This window comes from Toxotes jaculatrix, chromosome 18 (genome assembly GCF_017976425.1).
Source record: "Toxotes jaculatrix isolate fToxJac2 chromosome 18, fToxJac2.pri, whole genome shotgun sequence".
NCBI lineage: Eukaryota > Metazoa > Chordata > Actinopteri > Toxotidae > Toxotes > Toxotes jaculatrix.
Genome location: NC_054411.1, coordinates 15,409,320 through 15,432,340, shown reverse-complemented (window position 1 = coordinate 15,432,340; position 23,021 = coordinate 15,409,320). Strand labels below are relative to the sequence as shown.

Here is a 23,021-nt window from a genome sequence, read left to right as displayed (position 1 = left end):
TTCAATCCTAAAACCAATAATCAGTTATTATTAATAAATTCATTTCCCTCCTTCTTTCTAATAACTAATCTAACTAATCGTCAGACTCTCACCCAAAAGATTTATTCTTTTGAACAAAACAATCACAAATGACACAGCATTAGCATGTGTTAGCAGCCGAAGGTCAAAGAGAAACAGCAGTGCAAAAAAGAGGGCCAGCAGACTTTAGCGCACCCGTGGGAGAAGTCAGGGCCTCAGATAGGTTGCCATGTCAACAGACATTGCCATAAACTTATTTGGGGCTAGTTAAGGATGACAAAGTAAGATTTATTTTTAATAGTCTGCAACGGCACTTGCAGCCATTAAGGGACACCGAAAAAGGTCAAAGCTTCTTGTGATGAAATATTTTGTCCAGAGTTGGTATTACAGTGGTGTCAGTGCCAGTGTTGTTACTCTTACTGCTCCCCTTGCTACATCCTGTCTCTTATCCTTTAACTACTTCAATAAACCCATTTACTGCTTGTTCAGCCATCAGTGGATGTGATGTGGGATGAATCTGTAGTTTTCTTCAGTTTTGCTTTCTGTATATGTATAAGGCGTGTAACACCAGTATTCAAACACCAGTCTCAGAATGAAAAATGGGAAAAATTATCCGTTGTTGTTTTTTGTATTTTTTTTTTTTTTTACTTTTTATAATAACACTGTGGATATCATAACATTTTTATAAATAATTTACTTAGCTCGCTTAGCAAGTAGCTATTTTTAGTTGCCATGAAGGCAAACATATTTTTAAATAAAGTGTATTTAGTTTTCTGATACAGTATTCTGTTTAGTATTCAGTTTAAGAAGTACTGTGAGTTGAGACCATCATTATTTTGGTTTTAGCTAACAGTGGAAGAGTTCACTGGACAGTTATTATGTCTACAACAGACTGTGATCCTTTAACTTTCCCTAGATGAACAGAGTTTAAGAAAGTTGTTGAGTGAGCAGTGATAAAAGTAAACAGTGTGACACCAAATGGTGAACACAGGTGCATTGTGTAGCATTTTTAACCATAAAAGATGTTTATCATTAGATCTTAACACAGTCAGAATAATAGTAAAACCTTGTTATGATATATTTTTTTTAAAACAAATGTTTTAAAATGAATGTAATTTTTTTTATACAATGGACAGGAAGTTCTCAGATGCTGGGGCAATGCCAGGTCTAGAGCCAGGACAGTACAGGATATTTAGCCATTGGGGATTACCTTTCTTCTCTGAGTAGCCAGTGGTAGATTATGTAATGTGCTGCTACAGAGAATTATGTGGTGGAGTTTTTTTTTATTTTTTACGCAACAACTTATTTCCATTCCAGCAACTCTGTCTGTTTATGATGAATTACCAATAACAACAGAGTGGTGGACCCTTTGCTGATGTTAGGGGACACCAGGACATGCATTACCTCTACACCGTTACATCTTCACTGTTAACTTCAGGCTCATATGACTGGGAATGAGTCATTTGAACAGAGAGTGTGTGAGTTGGAGGGAAAGATAGAAGGTGCATGTGATGGGTTTAGAGCAGTAGAGTATGTAGGGAGGGACAGAACTGATGTACAGAGACACAGAGTCTGTGTTTCTCTTCTCTTTGTAGGTCTGTCCACGAGCCTCGCTCTGATACTCTGGTAGTCATGGAGACCAGGTTTGAAGAGAGCCCAAATGCAGACGCCTCCATCTCTAGCCCCCAGAGTGAAGCTGTGGCCAATGAGCTGCAAGAGCTGTCCCTGCGACCTGCCCCCAAACTGCTGCCAATCAGAGAGAGGAGGAATGGTAAGTCACAGTTTGGTTTTTCACAAGAACCAAATATAAATACTTTTACTTTTTACTTTTACTTACACAAATAAATCATATTTGGTTGTCATGTAGCAAGGTCCCATTAAATTCTTCTATTAAACGTGGCTGTAGATAAGTGTCAAGCAAGTATCCCTAGAGGGAGTCAGGGTGTTTTGGTGTTAAGGTTTTTCCAGTATCTGTAGAGCTGCTGGCTCAGAGAGTTTACATTTCGGACATACTAGGGCTCCCTTCGCATTACCTCATTGTAAACAGCAAAGCTCTGTCTTCTACATGCGCCCACTCCACTCAGAGAAAAATACTCCACACGCAATATTTCAGTGAAATGCACTTCTTAAAATGATGATTAAATAACAAACTTGACTTGAATCTTGACTAAACAATGACAACAATGAATACTTGTACTGTACTACTTCATACCACTTTATAGTTCTACTCTGTTACAATGAAGTGGGAAAAACTGCACATTTTACTCTGTTTAACTACCTTCTGTCTACACTAAAACCTGCAGGGTCAGGTTTTACTTTTTTATTTGTATTCTGAAGTGAATGCAATCCTATGTTAGGTGAATATAAACAGGTCAGATGCAATAATCTCAGTGATATTTATAGTACAGTTTCTTCTTTGAGTAAACTATTTTCCACGAAACAGATAAATGTTTTATCCACAAGAAAAAAATCTTTCTCTGCTGTCTTCCTCAGAAGGACACAGCATAGAAATCTTATGTTTTGTTTTTGTGTTTCAGAAATGCAGTATCAGTATATCTGCCACAGTGAGTGCACAGCTGACTCAGTACTCTGAAACGTGGGCAAATAACTGCATCAGTTAGATGGGAACACACTGTGGAGCCTTTGTGTGTGTTTATTTAAAGGTGCATGTCCCCACCTTCTGACCAATACAAGTACTACAACCAGCATTTTTTTTTTTTTTGCAAGACAGAAACAAATGTGAATCCATGGTGGTGACTGGTTTAACAGTTCATGAACAGAATACCATCTGATAGACTTGAAGTTTACTTATAGTCCCTGTCACATCCCATTAATCAGCCTTCTGTATGTGGCAGTGTGTGTGTGCAACCCTAGACTCAGTGTGCACAGATGAAGAGGTTCTGGATATAGCGATGTGGCCAGCTGGTCCTGCTATTTAAATCAGTGGGAGCAAGTACAGAGGTTAAGAGGAAAGAGAGATGTAATATCAGGAGGAGGGGTTGGTTTGGGGTGGGGGGTGAACTAAAGAAAAGGTATTGGGGGAAACGATGGGGTCAGGAGTATTAACAAAATAGAATATAAGATTGAAGGAAGAGTTCAACTCCTCTGAAAAAGATCAGCAGTGTATAAATGAGGCTTGGAGATTTTTTTTTTTGTGCCAGCGGGCCGAGCACACAGTTACAAATATGCTTGCAAGCAGGTGAAGTTTGAAAAAAAAAACTGGAAAACAATCCTGTAAACTTTGGGTTTTTAGACCCACCGTGCAGTTTTATGGCCACAAAACACCTGACACAAAAATTTGACAGACATTCAGTTCATGTTGTGGAGTTGCCAAAATATGGTCCCATTATTTTTAATGGTTTGCAGGAAAGGACTTACTCTGGCTTTGGTTTTTCATACAGACTTCAGTTTGACTGACATGTGGCTCGATAGTTAATAACTACATTTTCAACTTGGGATGAATTATTCCTTTGTGGTCTGTTAAAAAATCTAAAGGTAAAAAATGCAGAAATGAGAAAGAGAGTGCATCTTTATGTGGAATGCAGAAATACGTAGAACAGAAATAGGATTATTGAACAGTACATGCATGACAGCTCCACCAGGGGGTGGAGAATTTGGGGTTGGAGATAATTTGACACTTGTTTACAGCTTCCTCTTGTTTTAGGAAGAGCATAGATGATGAAACTGGAGATGAGGCAGATATGCAGCCATAAGCAAGAGTGGGAAATACAAAAAACAAGATTTGTAGCCATAGTTTATTTATTATAATTTTAATTCTTTATCAGTTCAAAAAGTTATAGGTGACAGTTTATAAATCATGTATCAGCTTTTAATGACCTGTGTTCATATGAAAACCTTTAAAAAACCTTACTGAATTTTCAAAACTGCTTCTTTAACACAGCAAAACATTAGATCTGTGGCCTTAGTGGAACAAAAAAATGGGATCCAGCTACCATCAGCATTAGTCTAACGTGTGGAAGTAAGGATAACTAATCCTCTGTGTAGTGTAGCCTCAGAGCCATGCTTTAATTTCCTGTAGTATTTGAGCAGAGGGGTTGTTGGGGCTCTCTCTGAAGTATTGAGTCAGGTTTTTAATAAACACACACACTGACATGTTAGTTTACAGCAGCTGCTTTTGGCAACGACCTCTTTTTACCTCTAGTCTCATCATGTTCTCACAGTGACATAACAGTGAATCCTTTTAATAGATGCATGGACTATACATGACAGTGAACATTGATGGACTCGTTGCCAGACATGTTGTAGGTTAAGGAGGTTAAACACAAGGGACAAGCTGTATCTTGTCAGAAAATACATTTTATTTTTCTATTTTCATAGGATGTGCTTTGTGCAGGGGTCACTGACCAAAAGGAGTCTGGTTGTTACAGTTTTTTTTGTATTGAGAACCTCGTGGACATATTAAACAGAATTTTTTAATAAGATGTGCCAGGTCAGTGGGATGGTCCAAAAAATCAATATTGATCCTAAAAATCTCAAGTGTATCTCAGTGTCCACTTATTAGGTTTTTCTTAACCTCTCAACCATATCCCATGGTCCTCACCATAGATTGCAGCCCACTTTTGCTGGGGTACAGTCCACCCGCTGTGTACAAATAATCCATGCTTGGGTCTCGTGGTGACAGCTGGAAGAAGCTGGTAAGCTGACTTTCAGTTATTTTTTCTGTCAAATGCTGTATAGCAATCAAAGAGATGTTCAGGTACCTTTATATTCAAAACTCGTGCCTGCAAACAGAAGGAGATGTGAAAGTCCAGCATTCAAATTACAACACCGACCTCGGCTGAACCGTGGTTTTTAATGGACGAGGAAACGTCACCTCTCCAAACCACAACTCTGAGTTCTGTTTCTGTTTATTAATAAACAGCGATTAACATCTGCCTCCACTGATCCAGCAAGACTGAGCTCTGTGGGTGGGAGAGAGAAAGAGAGAGATGGAGATTTATAGTCCACTTGGAGCCCTCAGCAATTTGTTGGCTTTTATCTCAACATTTATGACTGATATGAGGACACGCTTTACAGAGACTGTGGCTGACTCAGATTTATCCAAACAAAAAGTGTAGTGTCACTGTTATATAAATCATAAAGACACAGAGTTTGAGAGAGTTATCACACACTCATACACACTTTCTGAGAACAGGCGTGCACACACACACACACACACACACAAATAAACAAGTTTGTGCAGCTATCCTTGTTAGGACATTGCACTGACTTTGGTTGGGGCCTTATCTGAAGTAATGGCGGATCAGAGCCCTGATTCGTCTTCCCCTCTCTTGTCAGACTGAGGAGTTCTTTGCCAGCGGAAACCACATCTTGCATATTAATACGCTCAGTCGCAAGAATGCACACAGGGACACACCACCCTGCATATTTAACACATATATGCGGTCTTATTCGTGTGAATCAGCAGTCACTGCTAACCGAAATTTACATGTACATTTCCAAAAGCACACACTTTATTCTGCGCTCAGCATTTCTTTATATTTAAAGCACTGCCGTCATTACATATATTTCATCAACATAATTTTAACATGACAAGTACCTTTAGTGAATTGTGATAGTAACTGACAGATGAGAAGACAGTTTCGTTTTGTTTTTTTTTTCACCTTGAAAGGCCCCTCTCTCACCTTTTAATGTCATGTCATATTATCTGATGTCAACTGGGGCAGAGCCTTAATAATGGAGATGAATGAAACTGTCCGTGCACAGGAGCAGGTGTTTTATACTGACATGCAAGGAAGGAGACAGTCAAGCTGAAAGAGAGAGATAAAGGCAGTTTAAAGGAAGGCAGGCAGGTACACATCATTGACCTGCAGAAAGAGAACAGATCAGCTGATGGATGCAGGTATAATATATATGTTTCCCATACAGAATCCACCATGGCTAAATGTTGAAGCCAGTGTAGAAGTGACTTGCAGTTTACTAATATTTGCTACATGCAAAGATACGAAAGATGTATACGTTTTTTTTCACAAGAAATTATGCTTCTAATGTCTCATTTCATTTCTTTGTTTGTGTTTCATGAGAAATGTTGAAAATCTTTGTTCTATTAAAACATTTATAAAGGCTTAAAGAGGGTTTGATATGATAGGCTTAAGAACGGAAATTTCACTTATTTCTGACTTTGATTTTTTTCCAATTCAGTATCTGTCATAATTAATCTACTAGTTTTTGTCAGTATTGCAAATTAAAAATAAGTAAAACAATGCTGGAAACCTACTTGATAACACTTTCTCTTCCTTTGTTGCTGAGCATGCATATGCGAGCCAAAATTAAATGGAAGACTTGAGGAAAGATTTGAGGATTACTGCTGAAATCCAGTCTGGAGCTATTTTGGATTTCACTATTTAAAAGACCGTGCTTGATGCTTTAAAAACATGCCTGAAAGGTGCAGCCTGATTAATATGACAAATTTCATTTACCCTCTGAAGAGCACATCTGACTCACGAATGTGAGCAGCAGCTCACACTGCAGCCTGCCCTCTCTTCATTCTTATGCTAAGCTATTCAAGCATGAGTAGCTGCTGCCTATCAAATGTCAGCGTGTATCTCTGTACATCCGTAAAACTGCGGCTTTTGGAATAATTTCTTGTTGCTGATTCAGGTTACATTCGTTCTCCTTAATGAGCCACAGCACAGTTTGCTTGACAGAAGGTCAGGTCTCACACTTCAGACATGGTTAGGAGCGAAATAAAAAAAGGCAAAACTTAGACAGGTGGGAAGAAAGACAGCCAAACAACAACAACAAAAGAAGGTGAAAACAGACAGAAACAATAGTAGACATGCAGAGTGGCGGCAGGTGTTTTGCTGTTTGTGGGTGTGTAATGATTTTAGGCCTGAAGGCATGACGGTAGAGAGGTGCTCACACGGTGCATATCCACGACAGCACACTGAGCTCAGACCAGTAGTGCTAAGTGAAAGGAATTTGGTGAGGAGGAAAGTGTGTGTGTGCGCTCGTGTGCGCTCGTGTGCGCCTGTTTGTGTCTGTCAACGGCTGAATGACTGAGGACAGCAACAGCTGTGACGGACTGCTTGATCACAGATTCACCGACATTTGACACACACGAACATACGCACACACACACACACACATCTTAGTCAGTCCTGTGGCTGCAGCAAATACAGCAGAAGCTCTTTTAAAGCTGTGCAGTAGCTCTGATAGCTCTGTATTCATACAGTTTTTTTTATTTTCCTACTGTGATACATTTGTCGAGGACACTTACAATGTTTAGTCAGTCTAATCAAGGAGTTTTTCAAAAGAAGAGGGTGGAAGGGCCTTTTTTGATGAAAAGGAAAAATCTCTTTTGAGGGTCTTTGATTTCAGAACCTTTGCAGAAGCCTTGCTTTGAAGAATACTCCTTCATTTGACTTTTTACAGCCGTATCCAGCAACTTGGCTGTTGCCAAAAAGGATTACCTTGCTCTGTTTTGTGGATGGACAGACTTGTGACAGCTGTGTCCGACCACTGGCTTCTTGTTCTTGTTGTTATTATTTCGTGGATGTCTCATTCAGAATAGTAGTTTGATCGCACTCGCCATGCTGGAACACCTGCCTTGTGTCCGCATTGACCCTGCCCCTTTCAGGCCTCAGCCAATCAGCAGCAACATGGATGAGAGAGCCATACGGTTTGAGTTAGAGCGTCAGGCCTGTCAGAGTCTCAGACAAGGTGGGATACCTGTACATGTCCATGAACACTTGTATAGTCACAGCACATGAAATTATTTTAAAATGGAGTCATTTTCCAAAATGTACACTCAGGTGATATTTGTAGGTGTCTGTACATTTACACACATAAAGTGCAGTGACTGTTTTTAGTGTAAAGGCCCTGTTCAGAGTGCCATCCAGATTTATTTTCTGGGCTGAGGTGTTAAGTAGATCAAATTCTCTACAAGTGGCTGGGTTACAGTTGGGACTCAGCCAGCCCGGGCACAGCACACTTTGCTGTGAGCGCATGAACTCAGCAACCTGTTGAATGTAGTGCCATGGGCCTCGAGCCAAAGTAGCTGGAGAGAGAGCAGTTTGGAATAATTTGGGAGAGGTCAAACTCTGCAAACTCCAAGAGACTTCCAGAGAAGTTGAAAGGGTAATGACGTGGATTGAGCCAACCCTTAAAACTAATATTTCAAGAGTCATTTATCATTTTAAAAATTCAAATCATCGCTGAAACTCTTCTATATGCTCTGGTTTGGTTCAGATATGTGTAAACAACAGTGTATTGAAACAGGTGCTTATTAAATGCAACCAGCAGCTTGCACTGTTTATGTGCAGTGACATTTGCACTGAAATAGCCAAGGAGAAGAGTTTTTGTGATGTTTTAAAAAAGTTTTTATGAGAACGACTGGCAGCGACTGGATCTGTAGACTTAAGATGAGAATCTTTATATATCACACATATTTATATATCACTATATGATTTTATCTGCTGACTGTCAACACCAGCTGACCCAGACCGGAACAGACCTGGTCCATCTTGGTCCGTTCTGTTGTCACAGCCAACTCATGTTCAGTAATCCACCATGTGGCCCCACCCCCACACCCACCTGCTTTTAGTGGGAGACTGAATTGGATAGATTGGCACAGTGATAGAATTGTGACCATGATGAGCTGAGACTTGGTAGATCTGCAGACTGGCAGTCCATCTTTTCTTTGTGTGTCGGCACTTTCCAGTAACGTTCCTTTTAATTCATCGGGCTGTCCAGAGGGATTAGTTTCCAAGCGGTTACAACATGGACACAAATAGAAAACTGAGTAGGAGAGAAAAGGGGAGAGAGCAGGAGGAGGAGGAGGAGGACCACAGGTTGGGGGGGCAGAACCAGAGAGCACAAAGTACAGTAAGTGCTGTACTACAGTATCAAAAAGAGCTGAGAACACAAACGCTGGAAAAAAATTGCAACACAGAAGTGGGCAGCTAAGGAATGATGACAGTAGTAAAGTGGTGGTTTACTTTTGTAGCGAAAACTGTGCTAATGCAGTATGAAAGGTTACTTGGCTTTGAAAATAATGCTGGATAACTACTGTAGGTACTACATCAGGTGGCTGGATATGTTCACATGTGCAGCTCACATTAGAGCATATATACACAGTTTAGAGCAGTTTTCATAAGGTGTGCACAATGTTTTGTTTACTGTCTGTGCTAGTTATCCAAGGCTCCTCTCGAATGTAGCCTGTATGTTGTTGACTCCTGTGTGATCATTAGAATTAGCTATTCATCTGCATTGAAATGCTGGTGAGTGAAGGTACACGTGCTGTTGTGTAGTTGCATTGGAGCAATGAAGACACTTTCCCAGAATAGATTGTGTATCAGCACATTGCATCACTTGCCTGTCATCTCTTGGCACAAATCATCTGCCTCGAAAACAAGTGTTTGTGTGCCTGTGTGTGTATGAGTGCATAGTGAGCGTGGGCATGTTTCATAATTGTGTATGTATAATCACACTATGTGTGTATCAGTGGAGGTATTAAAATGTGTGCGTTTATTTGTGCACATTCGATGTGCAGTCCTATATATGTTTGTGTGTGTTTGCAAATATTATGCACGCTTGTAATGAGTATCTGTGTTAGTGTTTGTTTTGTTATCCTGCTCATGTTTGCCTGCAGGAGACAGTTAAATCTTTCCTGGTGCCAAGGCGAGAAACTGCAACATCCTGCGTCAGCCATGTCCTCATCGCAGAAATCAAAGGGATATGAATGTTTTCATCTCAGGCTACTGTAGGACACACAGAGGGACTGTCTGCAGATTCTGCTTGTAATAGGCCACAGCCACGGCGAAAGAGCCTGCTCTCATTATTACCAACTTAGTAATGCTCAAACACCAGAACAGACAAGTATTTTCTACTGTGTAGAAAACATGAGTTAATAATCAAAAAGTAGAGATTAGAGCGTAACCTGAAGAAGATGAAAAAGAGGAAGTTGAGGGGAAGGTGCGTGAGACAGATAACAGCTCTTCCTGCTGTCGTCTGAGAAAGAGGCTGAAGGTACACGACAAAAGAAGAAGTGAATTATATTGCTAAATTGTTTTTAGTCGGCCTGAGAAAATAAAAACAGAAGACAGTCATGTTTTGGTTGATGAGGGATAATATCTGCCTGTGTAGAGATGGAAAGAGGATCAGGTGATGTGGACAAGAGGATTGAAGAAGTATATACCAGGTTTACTTGAAGGATCTAGAGTTCTGGATTCAGTTTTAGGAAAGGTTTAAGCAAAATCCAGGAAACACAGGTTCTGTTCAATCCTATACTGCATAGTGCATTTATTCTGTTTAATGTGATTTCAGCTCCCTGACTCACCGGGCAGTCAGCTTGCTTTAATGTGGACAAGATATTAACATAGGCTACTTAGCTTAAAAGTAATCATTACCGAGCTGTTTGCCAACATGAATTTAAAGCAGCTATGATCAATATTTATCAGTGTGTGATGTGCAGTGTTACAGGAGTTGCCCATAGTGACAAACACACATGAAAATGATCACCCATCTCTGCACTTCCTTTAAAGTTTTAGCGTCTTTCAGCTGTTTTTGGCTAAAAAGCTCTGGACAACACAACTACATTACATTACTACACTACATTACCTTCCTAGAACCAAACAAGCAGACAGACAAAGTCATCAACTAGCTGGTGACGTGGCCAGAAACACTACTTCAAATGAATGTTAATGCTGCTCTGTATCTGTCGGATGTAGAACTAAGAAACTGTTTGCTGACACATTTTATATATAATTATATCCGATTTATGAAGTGATAATATGGTGGGTTGTGGTTATAGCTTGTTGCAGTAGCTAAAGCGTACAGCCTGTTACATGACACAGAAGCATGCTTTAATATGGCTGCAATTTGTCATTGGTGCTGCATGTGTCTTTCACATTTTTGTGTTGTTGTCTTATAAAAAATATAATTTTAAGTCTGTTACTAACCTAATAATTAAGGTTATAGTGTGGCATTACCTGCATTTATTTTCAGACTGAAAAAAATCATGTTCTTTTTAATCATAATGAGCAACTTGCAACCAGCAACAATGCTCCTTTTGGGTGTGGTTTCTGTACAAATCAGATGATGTGTTAGCTGGCTTTATGGACTTCACCTGACTGCTGATCAAGCACTGCCATGTGGGGTCTCAGCCCCTGGTGTAGGAACGCTGTGCTGAGGAAAGATGAGCTACAGTTTGAATGTCATCAGGGTGGTTGACTTCAGCCCAGAAGGTACAGCAGTAAATTCTGACTTTATGGATTTGTCCTTTCACATCAGACATAATGTCTCGGGAAAGAGAGGAGACAGGCTTGAATTTTGTACTTTTGCTCACATTTTGTAAAACTTTGTAAAAACAGTGAGATTTGTGCAATCAACTGCAACTCAACTGCACGTACAGGTAATAAGAAACCATTCTGTATTTTAACATTATCATGTAAAAACATCAGCTGCGTATAGTTCTTTGCAACACCTCAGCCACAGCTCTGCCGTGCTAAGGTGTGAGCTAATATAGTAACTGCATATGGTCAGGGTGAGTGAAAAAGAACCCTCTACCCAAAAGGTTTCCAGATGCCATATTTTGTTACACTTAAATGCTGATTTCATGACCCAGATAGAGCTGCAGATCTGCAGCAGATCATTTCCTGTCAATTCAAAATTTCATCCTGAAAGTTCAGTCCTCAGACTTTTTGCAGATTTTCTTTCTTTTGTTTTTCCCTGATGAGTGAAATGTGAGGTAGGCTGAGAACATGATGGGACAGACAGTTTGGTAGCTTTTCTGAGGAGAGACTCACGATCCCAAAATAGCAATACCAGTTACCGTAAGGAGTTAAATGATGATGATGATTTGTGCTGAACCGTGTCGGTATCCAAGCTTTCTCGGAAATAGAGAGAGATGTAATCATACTTTTGGCATAAACAATAAAAGTTACTAAAAAGCTGCATAATTGCTTACATTCAAATATGCACAATATTTCCTTTATGTCTCTTTGTCACACTTTTTTTTATATCTCTGTAGTTGTGATGTGCTGAATGCAGCAGTAAAGTGCATGTGCTGCTACTTCATCAAATACTTGAAACAGGAAACTGTTGGTGCGTCTGTTTCTGTGAGTGTGTTTCCCTTCTCTTTGTAGTGTGTGACATAACTTTCGTACATCTTCTCACAGAGGACCACAAATTTGATCACTAGCAGCTAACAGGGTAAATTAAAACTCACCTTTTATTTAACTATATGCTATTATTGCTTAGTTTTATTGCTTCCATACTTCACTCACAGGCATTTTTATTTGATGTTTTTTTTTTTTTTAACTTGCACCTAAGTTATGAGCAGTGTCACTACTTTTGTGGCTTTCTGTGACTGGGATCTGACGTAGAGGTGGTGTATTGTCGATTCGATGATGCTCCCCATTCATTTCACAGTGACCGAGTTTTGTCTCTCCTTCTTTTTGTCTGTGTCTGTCTCGATGTTCAGTTCTCCAGCTGAAGCTGCAACAGAGGAGGACAAGAGAAGAGTTGGTCAACCAGGGAATCATGCCACGTAAGTACACAGCAAGATATTTTAAAGAAAAAATGTGGGCATGCGAAACACGGCTTATGCAACCATTTAAAATCAGTTTTTAGTGTAGCCCCAAACATTCATGCATAGGTCATGTGAAAGTTTCTTAATTTGAAGACAAACAGTGTGATAATGAAGTGAAAACAGACAGATGATAGAACATATGGTATAAGCCTTGGGCCACACTGCTTACCTCACCTGTGCGTGACTGCTACCTCGCTGAACTGCAGCAGCTCGCACGCATGTGAAATGTCATTTTAATAGAATAGATGAGAACAAATGACCTCCCGAATCTATGCTAGTAATCACGTCGTCTTTACCTTGGGGCAGCTCACCGACAGTGTTGCTGCTGCGCCGCCGCTTTTCTACTTTTGGGTTTGTCTTTGACAATGGCCATCAACAATGCAATGTTTGATTTTCTTTCAGCTTAAATTCAATTTATATTTAGTTAAGACAGAAAAAGGTTCAGGAGTGTGTACTGAAGTGTAAAAATTGTATTGATAAACATAAATAAAAAACATGAGGCTATCCCTCTTCACTCGGCCATTCCCATGAGGTGTTTTGGATTTCTGTTCTGCAGGTTTTTTTCATGTCTGTGTCTCAGATATAGCCTAGACTGAAACTGGGCCAGTGAAAGGTGTCAGCTACGTAGTGTTCCTGGTAAGATCTCAGTACCACTATGAACCGATATTTTCACTGTCTATTTTTGCTGATAACTGCTCACCTCAGGCATGAAAAATAGGCTCCATGCAAAACTCTAGATGGGGCGCTCCTCAGACTCACATCTCACACAGGCCGTAACTTGTTAGCATGGCTGCTGAAATGAAAAGCAAGAGGTTCCCCGACCATCAGTTACAGCTGAGGTGAGCGATGTGGCATGAGCTTAAGCCTGTCAGTAAACATTACTATAACTCACGATATGTAGTTTATGTTTGAAGCCGTTTGCTTGACTTTCTGAATATTATTTATTACATAACGCAGGGTCAAAGTTCAACATTGTATGTAAATTACACTGGGCCAACACATGAATTGTACATTTTATTGTAAAAAAGAACTTTCACAGAGCCCAAAGTGACCAACAGTCCATTTCTCAGGGATATCCAGTTTACTGTGACAAACATCAAACGTCAGATCTTCACATCCCAGAATCCTGAAACAGAGAACGTTTTGCTGGCAGTAGTTGCAGATTAATTTCCTAAAATGCAACTCGATCATCCCCAAGAGTGGAAAAGCAACTTTGCCTCACCGACATATAAAAGAGCAAGTAACATATAGGAGATACAAAACACTCAACATTCTCCAAAATGATAAGCAAGTTAAATCAACCTCCATAAATAGTTTCAACATTTCAACATTTAACCGTCATGGCAGGAGGGCGGTTGCAGGGCTGTTGTATTAAACTGCATCAGTTTTAGCTCGGTGTGCCTGAACTGAGTGAGCAGCTGAGTGTAGCCTATGCTTCTCATGATTTTGTTTCATGCTGAGATTTTTCTTTCAGTCAGCACTATGACTGCCCGTTTGAATCTGCCGTGTTGCTTTAGCTTTACCCTCGTAATGTGGCACACAACAGTTTCTGAGGTGATTTGGATTGTGGTAAAGACAGTGACACCGTCTCCTGACAGGCGGCAGTTTCAGTATTGAAACGAAGGTGAAGCAAGGTCATACTTCAACTGCCACCATGAACATCCGTTAACTGCTTTTTATCTGATTAAGAGATTTCCTCTTGTACTATCAAACTGAAATTGTTGACAGCTTGTTTGTTCTGTTTATACTCCTTTTGGCCAGACATGGCTTGACTGCTATTAGATCTGCACTTTGAAGTACGCTGTTAAAAACTGTTAAAAATTTTATTAGGCAGCATCATTTTCTGTAGTTTATTTCTGTAGTAAAGTTTGTTTCCACAAATACTGAAGTTCACAGTTGATCCCACAATAGTCTCACGGTGTGCTCATTTTCAATTTTTCTTTTCACATTGTCACACAGGAAGTGTGCTGTGCTGTGCATCTTAGCTGTGTGTATTTCCTAACATCTGTTCTTGCTGGAAGTGCTTTAATAAGCTGCCTGAAAACTATTTATGTCGACTATTTTACGTGTCCACGTCGCTACTGCAGTGGTAGGTTCTGTTCTGCATCACAAATACGTACGCACACTATTTCCCCCTTCCTATATATAGCCGTTACAATACAATAACCGGTTCTTATCTGCTCAGACAGCATTAATAATGAACATTGCTCAGGCATCATCTGGTTGGAGAGCTCCATTAAAATGAAAAGATGCACAATAAAATTTAGCATTGTTAACAATGAGAGGACAAACTGTGCTGCTGAGTTTCTTATTATCTGTGCAGTGAGCACATACGTGTGGGTGTAAGAGAGAAGGGGACAAAAGCCTAGCTGCGATCAGGCCAAGTGTGGCCAGGCCAAGTGTAATCACAGCATTTCTTTGTCTTGTCTTGTGTTTCCTCCGCCCTGCCTTGTTGCAGGAACTGGCTGTGACAACGATCAAAATGTTTGGTTTCCTGTTTGATGATGTGACTGATGGAGAAAGTGAGCTGAAAGTTGTTTTTATCAGGTAAAGGCTGGACCTCAGCTGCTGGACCCTATGGTGTGAAGGTTGTTGTCATATTGACCATTGACCATAGACTTCTTCACATTGTATTGGCCTTATCATAGTTACCACACTTGTAAATAATGTTTACATCAACATCCAAGCTGTAATGACAGCTGGTAAAGCAAAATTTTTCTGAAAGCTCTGATTTATCTGACTGAAAAAGTACAGAAGTCCACAGTTGAAGGCAAGTACGCACTGGATTTTAATAGATGTTGTGTCATATTGAACAGTCTACAGTAGTACAGTCTTTTATAATCCTCACACGTCTGATTCTCCAGTAAAACAGCCGTCACTCAGCGGTATTACAGTTTATTCAGATTAGTGATTTCCAACAAACTATTTGTAGTTTGTAGTAGCTGCCATCTTGAGTTGTCTGGTTAACGTGAACGCTTGCAAGTTGTAAACATGGAAGTCTTACCCACCATTTCCTTCAAAACCTGGCCCCTTCATGACCCATAATACAACCTGACTGCCGACAGTTTGGGTGGAGATTCAGATGTGGTGTGCTCATCTCATTCTCCTGTTTAAGTCTTCTGTCTTTCTCTTTTCCCACACCTCTGGCTTCAGTTGAATTCCTGTCTCCCATATGCTTCAGGCCCTCATTCCTCCTTTCCCATTCCTCCTCTCGTTGACAGTCCACATGCTGACATCTGACCCTCTTTCTCTATAATGGACTCCATTTTTCACTTATGCATTTTCCTCCTGTGTCTATTTTTTTCTGACGTGTTAACAAATTACTACCAACTTTAATCTCATTATTTTAGTCCTTTCCTCTTGCTGCCTTTTCACCTTTCGTCCACCAGCACTTCACTTTGCATTTTCATCTCCCATTTAGTCATCAGAGTATTTCTCATAAGACCACATCCTCTTCGTCTCTTTCATAAAACATCAGACTAGACCTCAGAGGAAGCCCCCCCTTTCTAGTTTTGGAATGATATTCTCATAAACAGCCACACAACCTCCCTCTCTGTCTTCAGCCTTTTTTCATCCGCCTGTGCCCTGTCTCTCTTTATCACTCATTGACTTTTTTTATTTTCCATCTCTATTCTCCTTCCAACTATCTTTCAGATTCCTGCTTTATGGGAACTGCAAACACAGGCATTTTCAGGCACCGTGAGCCCAATACTACTAGTCAGTTTGAGTGACACTTGTTCAATGCCATCACCTACTTTGTAGTTGCTTTGTTTTTTTCATGATAATCATTCATAATGAAAGATGGCTGATTCCAGTCATTGTTGCCTGTCACCTAATATGTGTGGGTGTGTGTCTGAGGCTTCATGTTTGGTTTCTTGAGGCTGTTGTTGTGTGGTGGAGTGTGTTTGTGTGACACAGGGCTTGTGTGAGCCCAGTGTGATACCCCACCTAACACTTTATTTATACTCTTTTGCTTCTCAGAAAAACACATGCACAAAGAAATAATCAGGTTATGTAACCGAAATGTTGATGCAACAAAGTGGAAAAAAGAGCAATAAAAAAGAGCTAAAGGAGACGACCTTAACAGTTTACCTACAGTCAGTGGAAGTGTGTTAAAGTATGAACAATATTAGATTATATTTACTTTTGTATAAATTCAAAACAAGTAAGAGTGAAAGTATGAAGCTTTAGTTTACATTTGTTGAATGTTCATAGGCTTATATAATTATACTTATATGTACAGTTATACATATACTTATACAGTACACAAAGACAAAGTCGCTGCCTTTTCTGAATGGACATGAGGATAAACGTATAATTAGATCAGATTAACTGTGACACTTGGAATATACTATGTATGATGTTTGGTAAACCTGCCTCAGTGGCCTGAGTTTTGCAGATGATATTTTACTGTATATGAGTTCTGCTGTAAGTACCAGCTACACATGTTTTGTCTTCATGTATTGACCACAACAGACGCGTTTGTTTAAGACAGTAATTATGTTTTAGTCACTGAGTGGCTAAAGGAGTTAATTTATGAGGTAGAGAAATATATCAGCCAGTTTGAACAGCTGACCGTGAACCTACATGAAAGTAAAATACAGAGGAGAGCATCTTTAGCACAGGCAGGTCAGTTAACTCAAAATGAAAAAAACACACTAAAAACACCACTAGCGGTGGTTGTCTCCAAAAGACAACCACCGCTTGAGGAAATGATGCTGTTCTCAAAGTTTTAAGAGCGGGAATGCTGGTTAGCTTTAGTCGGGTGGCAAGAAGCCATGATGGAGCCACTCGTGCACATAATGGGGTCTTTTCTCTCTGACCTCATCCCACCACTCTCTATTTCCTCCTCTTCATTTGCCCTTCGGTCTGTTGTTCCATTTTTCTTCCAGCTGCCTCTCTCCATTTATCTCCTTTCCCCGTCTTTCCTCAATCCGTTTTCTGATTCTCCTTCTTTCCATTTCTGTCCCTTTCACTCCAGCCCCTTCCTTCCCTTACTCTGTCCTCATCCATCCATCCTTTCCTGCATCCCACTGCTCATTTCCTATGTAGCTGATTGACAGGTAGGTTCATACACCCTCAAGTAGGCTGCATAACCCCCTTGTGGATGGGTGAGAGGTCTAAGAGGGTTGATGTCTCCAGGGTTTGCAAGAGTGAGTGTGTACCAGCAGTGTGACAGTGCTCAACGACGTGAACTGAGGCTTGAGCAGGTACCAGCAGTCTTGCCCCAGGATTGTTAATCCAGTCACACCACTGGTGTGTATGTGCAGCTTACTGTATCTGTGTGTGTGTGTATGTACAGAGCAGTCAGAAAGTATTAAAGCCAGCGTCACATTTTCGGTTGCGTTAGCTGTGTGCTAACTCTCACCTTGAATTTGAGTCAGGCTTTCAATGCAGCCATCTTCACTTATTTGTGTGGTTAGTGTTCTGGTCTTCAGCAGTTAAAACATGCGCTCAGTTTGGTTGACAGCAAATATCCCACTGTTTGGCCAAAAACTTCTTGCCTTGCCTGTATGTTTAAGATGATTATAATGTTGTAAAGTTGTATTACAAAGGGCTACGAATCATACTCTGCTCACCCAGTGTAGATGTGGATACCAGGTTATTGCAGTATCTGTGTTTTCAGCACCTCAGTACCTTCCCAACATTTCACCCAGGTCTGCAGCATATGATGGAACTTAAAAGCCAAAAAAAGTCTTTGTCACACCAGTATGGCATTGTAGTAGCCTGTAGATACCACTTACAACAATTACAATGCAGCACTGTGAATAAAGTTAGCAGCTCAAACTGACCAGACTGCCAATCATTTATACCTCCAAATAATTCTTCTGTTGGAATAAATTCATTTTATTTTCAATTTTCCTTTTCCATCAAGGCCGTCTCTGAGTCTGTTTGATGGAGAGGGGAGCCACAAACGCAGTGGTTTACTTTAATACTATGATACTGATCAAGCCTAGAGGACAACCACATCGACCTGTTAGTCACTGGCTCATTTCAGATGTGTAGCCAGAAAGCCAAAAATAGTTGGCTGGAAATAGTAAGCTTGCTTTAGTTGTCTAACACTTAATTCAGCATAATTTTATTGCTATGCATGAATGTGAACCAAAATAATATGTAAAAGGGTTGGATCTATATATTATGACTTTTTAAGTGCTTCTTTACTATGCTCAAATAGAAGTTTGTTTTGTTTTAAACTAATTTTACTACCTCAACAACTTTTCACTCATTTAATTGGCTCTTATCTGTCTTATCTTACATGCATTAAGAGCACAATATACAGTACCACAGTGGACAGATGCTCGATCTGTAAAGTGTCATTTAGCAGATAAAACCTTAAATAGTGTTTATGAAGTGCAGGTTTTAGAAGTGTCATTCAGTCAATAAAATTTAGAATTTTACTTCTGCAAGATTTCTTGTGCATGCTGCTTCTCAGTAACCTCCCTGAATATGAACGCTTACATGTAATATGATATTGTGAAATAATAGTTTAATAGTCTGAGATTCAGTTTTGTTTTCAGCCATAATGTCTTTTTAGCAGAATTGTAATGCCTGTACTGATATGCTGAATTCAACATGTTGGTGTCATCACAACCCTTTAGGCTTTTACTGTAGGTTTCCAGTACCACTAATCCCTGGGTTTTTGCATAATCATAGGCCTGCAAGATGTCTGGCTTGAGTCATTTGTGAATACTGAACAGATTCTATAAATTCTGCTGCTTTGAAGAGGCTCGTTGGACTGGAGTCCATCTCATTAGACTTCCTTGACCTTGTGATTTTTGGCCCTTTACATTGCCCATTAATGGGACCACGACCAAGGCTATTATGCATTTATTCTATGCTTTTAAGCATGTGAGCTGGTACAGTGACAGTTACTACACTCAAATGTGAGAGAGGAAAAGCTTTGGCAATATAAGAGCAATAATCCTCACCATCAGTGAACCTATTCAAACTGAACTGTAGAGTCAAAGAGCCATTCAAAGCCATTTAGCTCTCCATTTCCCCTCAGTAGAGTGAATGTACACACTGCCATGTTAATGCCCCACTCTCTCTCTCTCTCGCTCTCGCTCTCTCTTTCTCTCTGCTTTTTTTCTGCTTTCCCTCTTTGTTCCTCCAGCACTGAAAAGTTCAGCTGCTTTCCATGAACAGAGACGGAGCTTGGAGCGAGCACGGGTGCGTATGCCACCCTCAAACCAATCATGGAGTCAAAACTGAACGATTTCAAACAAAACAACCTGCAATTCTCTAGTCAAGGCTTTGTAACATGTCACAACATTAGAGTGACTTTTGAGTAATCATGTAACAGAGAAAGACTGAAAAAGAGAAATAAGATCTGAGATAAGGCCATGTGCACAGAAAAGAAATGCACTTATTGGACTGTAAGGTACAGTGTATAAAAGTATGCATTAAATCAGGGTTTCTCAACCAGCGGAAACAAAGAACCATTACTTAAATGGTTGAAATAGCTAAATATAAAGGATGAATTAATGAGAAAGCTAAATGTAATGGATATATATTATTATTTATTTAAATGGTTGAAATAATTAGCTAATAGTAGATAAACAGTTCAAATATTTATCTACAAAAGATAGCTAAATGTAATGGATAAGTTAAACTGTTGAAATTATTAGCTGGTAATCGATAACAAATTTAAATAGTTAGCTAAGAGTAATACATGTATAGGAAAGAGAGCTTAACACTTTGGATAAATGTTAGAATCGCTAAAAGTAATGGCTAAATTAAGAATAGCTGGTGTCTAAACAGTTAATAGCTTTAGCTAAAATGAATGGATAAACCATTGAAAAGGTTAGCTGAAAGTAATGAATAAATTAATAAATAAAATGTTGTCAATGTTGGAGTTTATCTGGGGGTACACCTGAAGAAAAAGGTTGGAAACCACAGCACTAAATGGTATGTGATGTAGCACACATGATGGTGAGTGCAAAAGAGGAAAACAAGGTATGAGCTTAAAAAGAGGCCATGGGCAGATGAAATGTTGTTGTGTGGTATAATTATTTTTTCTCTGTCTTCCTCCAGACTGAGGACTATCTGAAGAGGAAGATCCGGAGTCGCCCGGAGCGATCTGAACTGATCAGGATGCACATCCTGGAGGGTCAGTGCGGCAAGGCACCTTTTGCTTGTATGGAACTTTTTGAATAATTTCTAAGGATCTAGGCAGACTGGTAAAAATTTACCATCATTTGGTTTTTGTGTCTTTCCAGAGACGTCAGCGGAGCCATCACTGCAGGCCAAGCAACTGCAACTGAAGAGAGCTCGCCTCGCTGATGATTTGAACGATAAGATCTCCCACCGGCCGGGGCCCATGGAGCTGATCCACAAAAACATCCTACCTGTTCACTCCAGTATTAAACAGGCCATCATAGGTAAGTGCTGCCATTGTCAGCAGCTAACCAGGCTTCAGAACGTGGTTCCAGGAAAAAAAAACACCTGAACTGACATTTGAAGCTTCTGTTGAGCGTCCAGGCTTCTCAGGACTTGAGTCATGGGATTCACTTTGTCTTCTAATCCACAGAAGGCCCAAGCGTGAGAGTAGCTGTATCTCAGCTGTAGCAAAAGTCCTATTTTTATTTGTATTATTTTCCTCAGCCTTTTGCCTCACTCAATATGGGCTTGAATGTACAGAATAGATTCCATTCACTCCCACAGGGTGTCTAATTGAAAAATGTAATCCATTCAAGTTAATCCAGTGTTTCTGCAATTTTTCACCAAATGAACTGTTTCTTGGCCCGTTGCCATCTACAGCTGGACTGCAATTAACTCCTCGCAGAATGACTTCTGACTGGTGCAGCCAATTATGAGCTTAACACAAGTGTTGAATTATTTATGATTGATAACAATAAGTTAACCACAGGCCTCTTCACCTCAAACACCAACAATACCAGCAATGTGGCAGAAACAAGCTACAGAACAGCTGTGCACTATGCACGGTGATTAATTATTTTGGTTTCTGTATGTCTTTTGTAAGAGGCCTTTTGCCTTGTAAATTGTGACTAATGTTTAAAATGGAAGAGGAAATGTTGGACTCACTTTCATTAGGTGGCTGAAAAACATGAGTCCAAATAAAGACTAATGTTTTTCCATATTGCCAGGGTCTATATATAGACAAAGATTGTTAGATAGTTTCCTAACATGTCAGCTATAACAACTTTCGGGACCTTGATGTCATAGTGGTCAATTATCTGTCAACTTGTTTCATTGTTTTTCTGCCCCCTGGTGACCAAGAAATTCTCAACACACCTTGGAATAAAATATCTCACATATACACTGTATGTAGAGCAGGGACACAACATAATATAAATTCAAATGTGTAATATATATCCACAACACACCCACACTTTGAGGCTCCTGACAGGATTTCCCTCCTGGCCCCCTCCTCCACCTATGATGAACAGATGCCCCAGCTGCTCTCACCACACACACAAACAGACACCCACACCGATGCCTCGCCACTCACACTTTAAACAAAGACACACATTTACATCCAATAAGGACACAGAAGCACATCACACACCTGAGTATTCATGCTTCGAATGGCCACTGCTGTGGGTTGCTTGACAGATGGGAAAGACATCTCTTCCTTCTCTGCTGTCAGCTTTAAATAGCCACAGTGTCTATTAATAAGACCCATTATCTTTTATTAGGAGAATTACATACTAATTGAAGAGTTGGGGCTCAAATGTGATTTCACTCTGTTGTAATTTGGGCATTGTGACAGATAAAATGACCCCAGTTTCATCCTTTTTCCATTACAACATCAACAATAAAAGAAATAAAAGAGCAGGACTATCTAGCTTTTATTACATATCCTTAGTCCAGAGCCAGTGTTGTCAGACATTAGAGGATGAGATCAGAGACAGTGGGTCCAGCTGCTTGATTGATGTGTGGAGGGAAGATTGCTGAGATTCAATAAGATACAGTGTCAGTGGATTATCCATCTCTGTCACTGCGTCACAATAAACACTATTGCATTACTGCCACTTACTGTAGGAGCACAGGGAACGCAAGAGTTACACAAAGTTGACATGCAAAGATTCGAAGGTACAAAGCACAACACACACACACACACACACGGGCACAGCGCAGCAGTAGGGGAGCCATCACATTATCATAAATGATATTTATTTTTGACCCTCTCTGTTATTAGTGTAAACGGTGCCGACCCAATGCTGTTTGAGGGCGTTAAGACTAATTTGATCAACAAAATGAATCCCCTCATTGAACAGTGCTGTAAAAACTGGCCCATGGTTGAACCTAGTTGCAGACCTCTGGTATCTGAAGCAAGAAATGCAAAAAATAGTGTCTTTGTTCTTTTGGTCACGGTTCTACATACATAGCTCGTACACAAGGTCAACTCAGTGTTTCCTGTTGTTGAATAGATATTTAAGCTGGTTTCTATCTATATAAGTTGTGATGTTTGTTAATAGGCTGTGAC

The 23,021-nt window shown here is 40.0% G+C and overlaps 1 protein-coding gene across 6 annotated transcripts in view; it reads left to right on the top strand.

Moving 5' to 3' along the window:
- The window catches only part of LOC121198449 (myocardin-related transcription factor A-like), a 39,301-nt gene that overhangs the window by 4,061 nt on the left and 12,219 nt on the right, over positions 1-23,021 (top strand). For 2 of the 6 annotated variants that reach the window (XM_041062616.1, XM_041062614.1), the window contains exons 3-7: positions 1,614-1,789; positions 12,464-12,529; positions 19,686-19,741; positions 20,606-20,681; positions 20,791-20,952. In XM_041062616.1, coding sequence (XP_040918550.1) covers positions 1,651-1,789; positions 12,464-12,529; positions 19,686-19,741; positions 20,606-20,681; positions 20,791-20,952 — 499 coding nt within the window. In that variant the 5' untranslated portion in view covers positions 1,614-1,650. Of the gene's footprint in view, positions 1-1,613; positions 1,790-7,157; positions 7,702-12,148; positions 12,193-12,448; positions 12,530-19,685; positions 19,742-20,605; positions 20,682-20,790; positions 20,953-23,021 lie in introns of those variants that run through there. The other 4 variants (XM_041062615.1, XM_041062619.1, XM_041062617.1 and 1 more) reach the window with 4 other exon arrangements.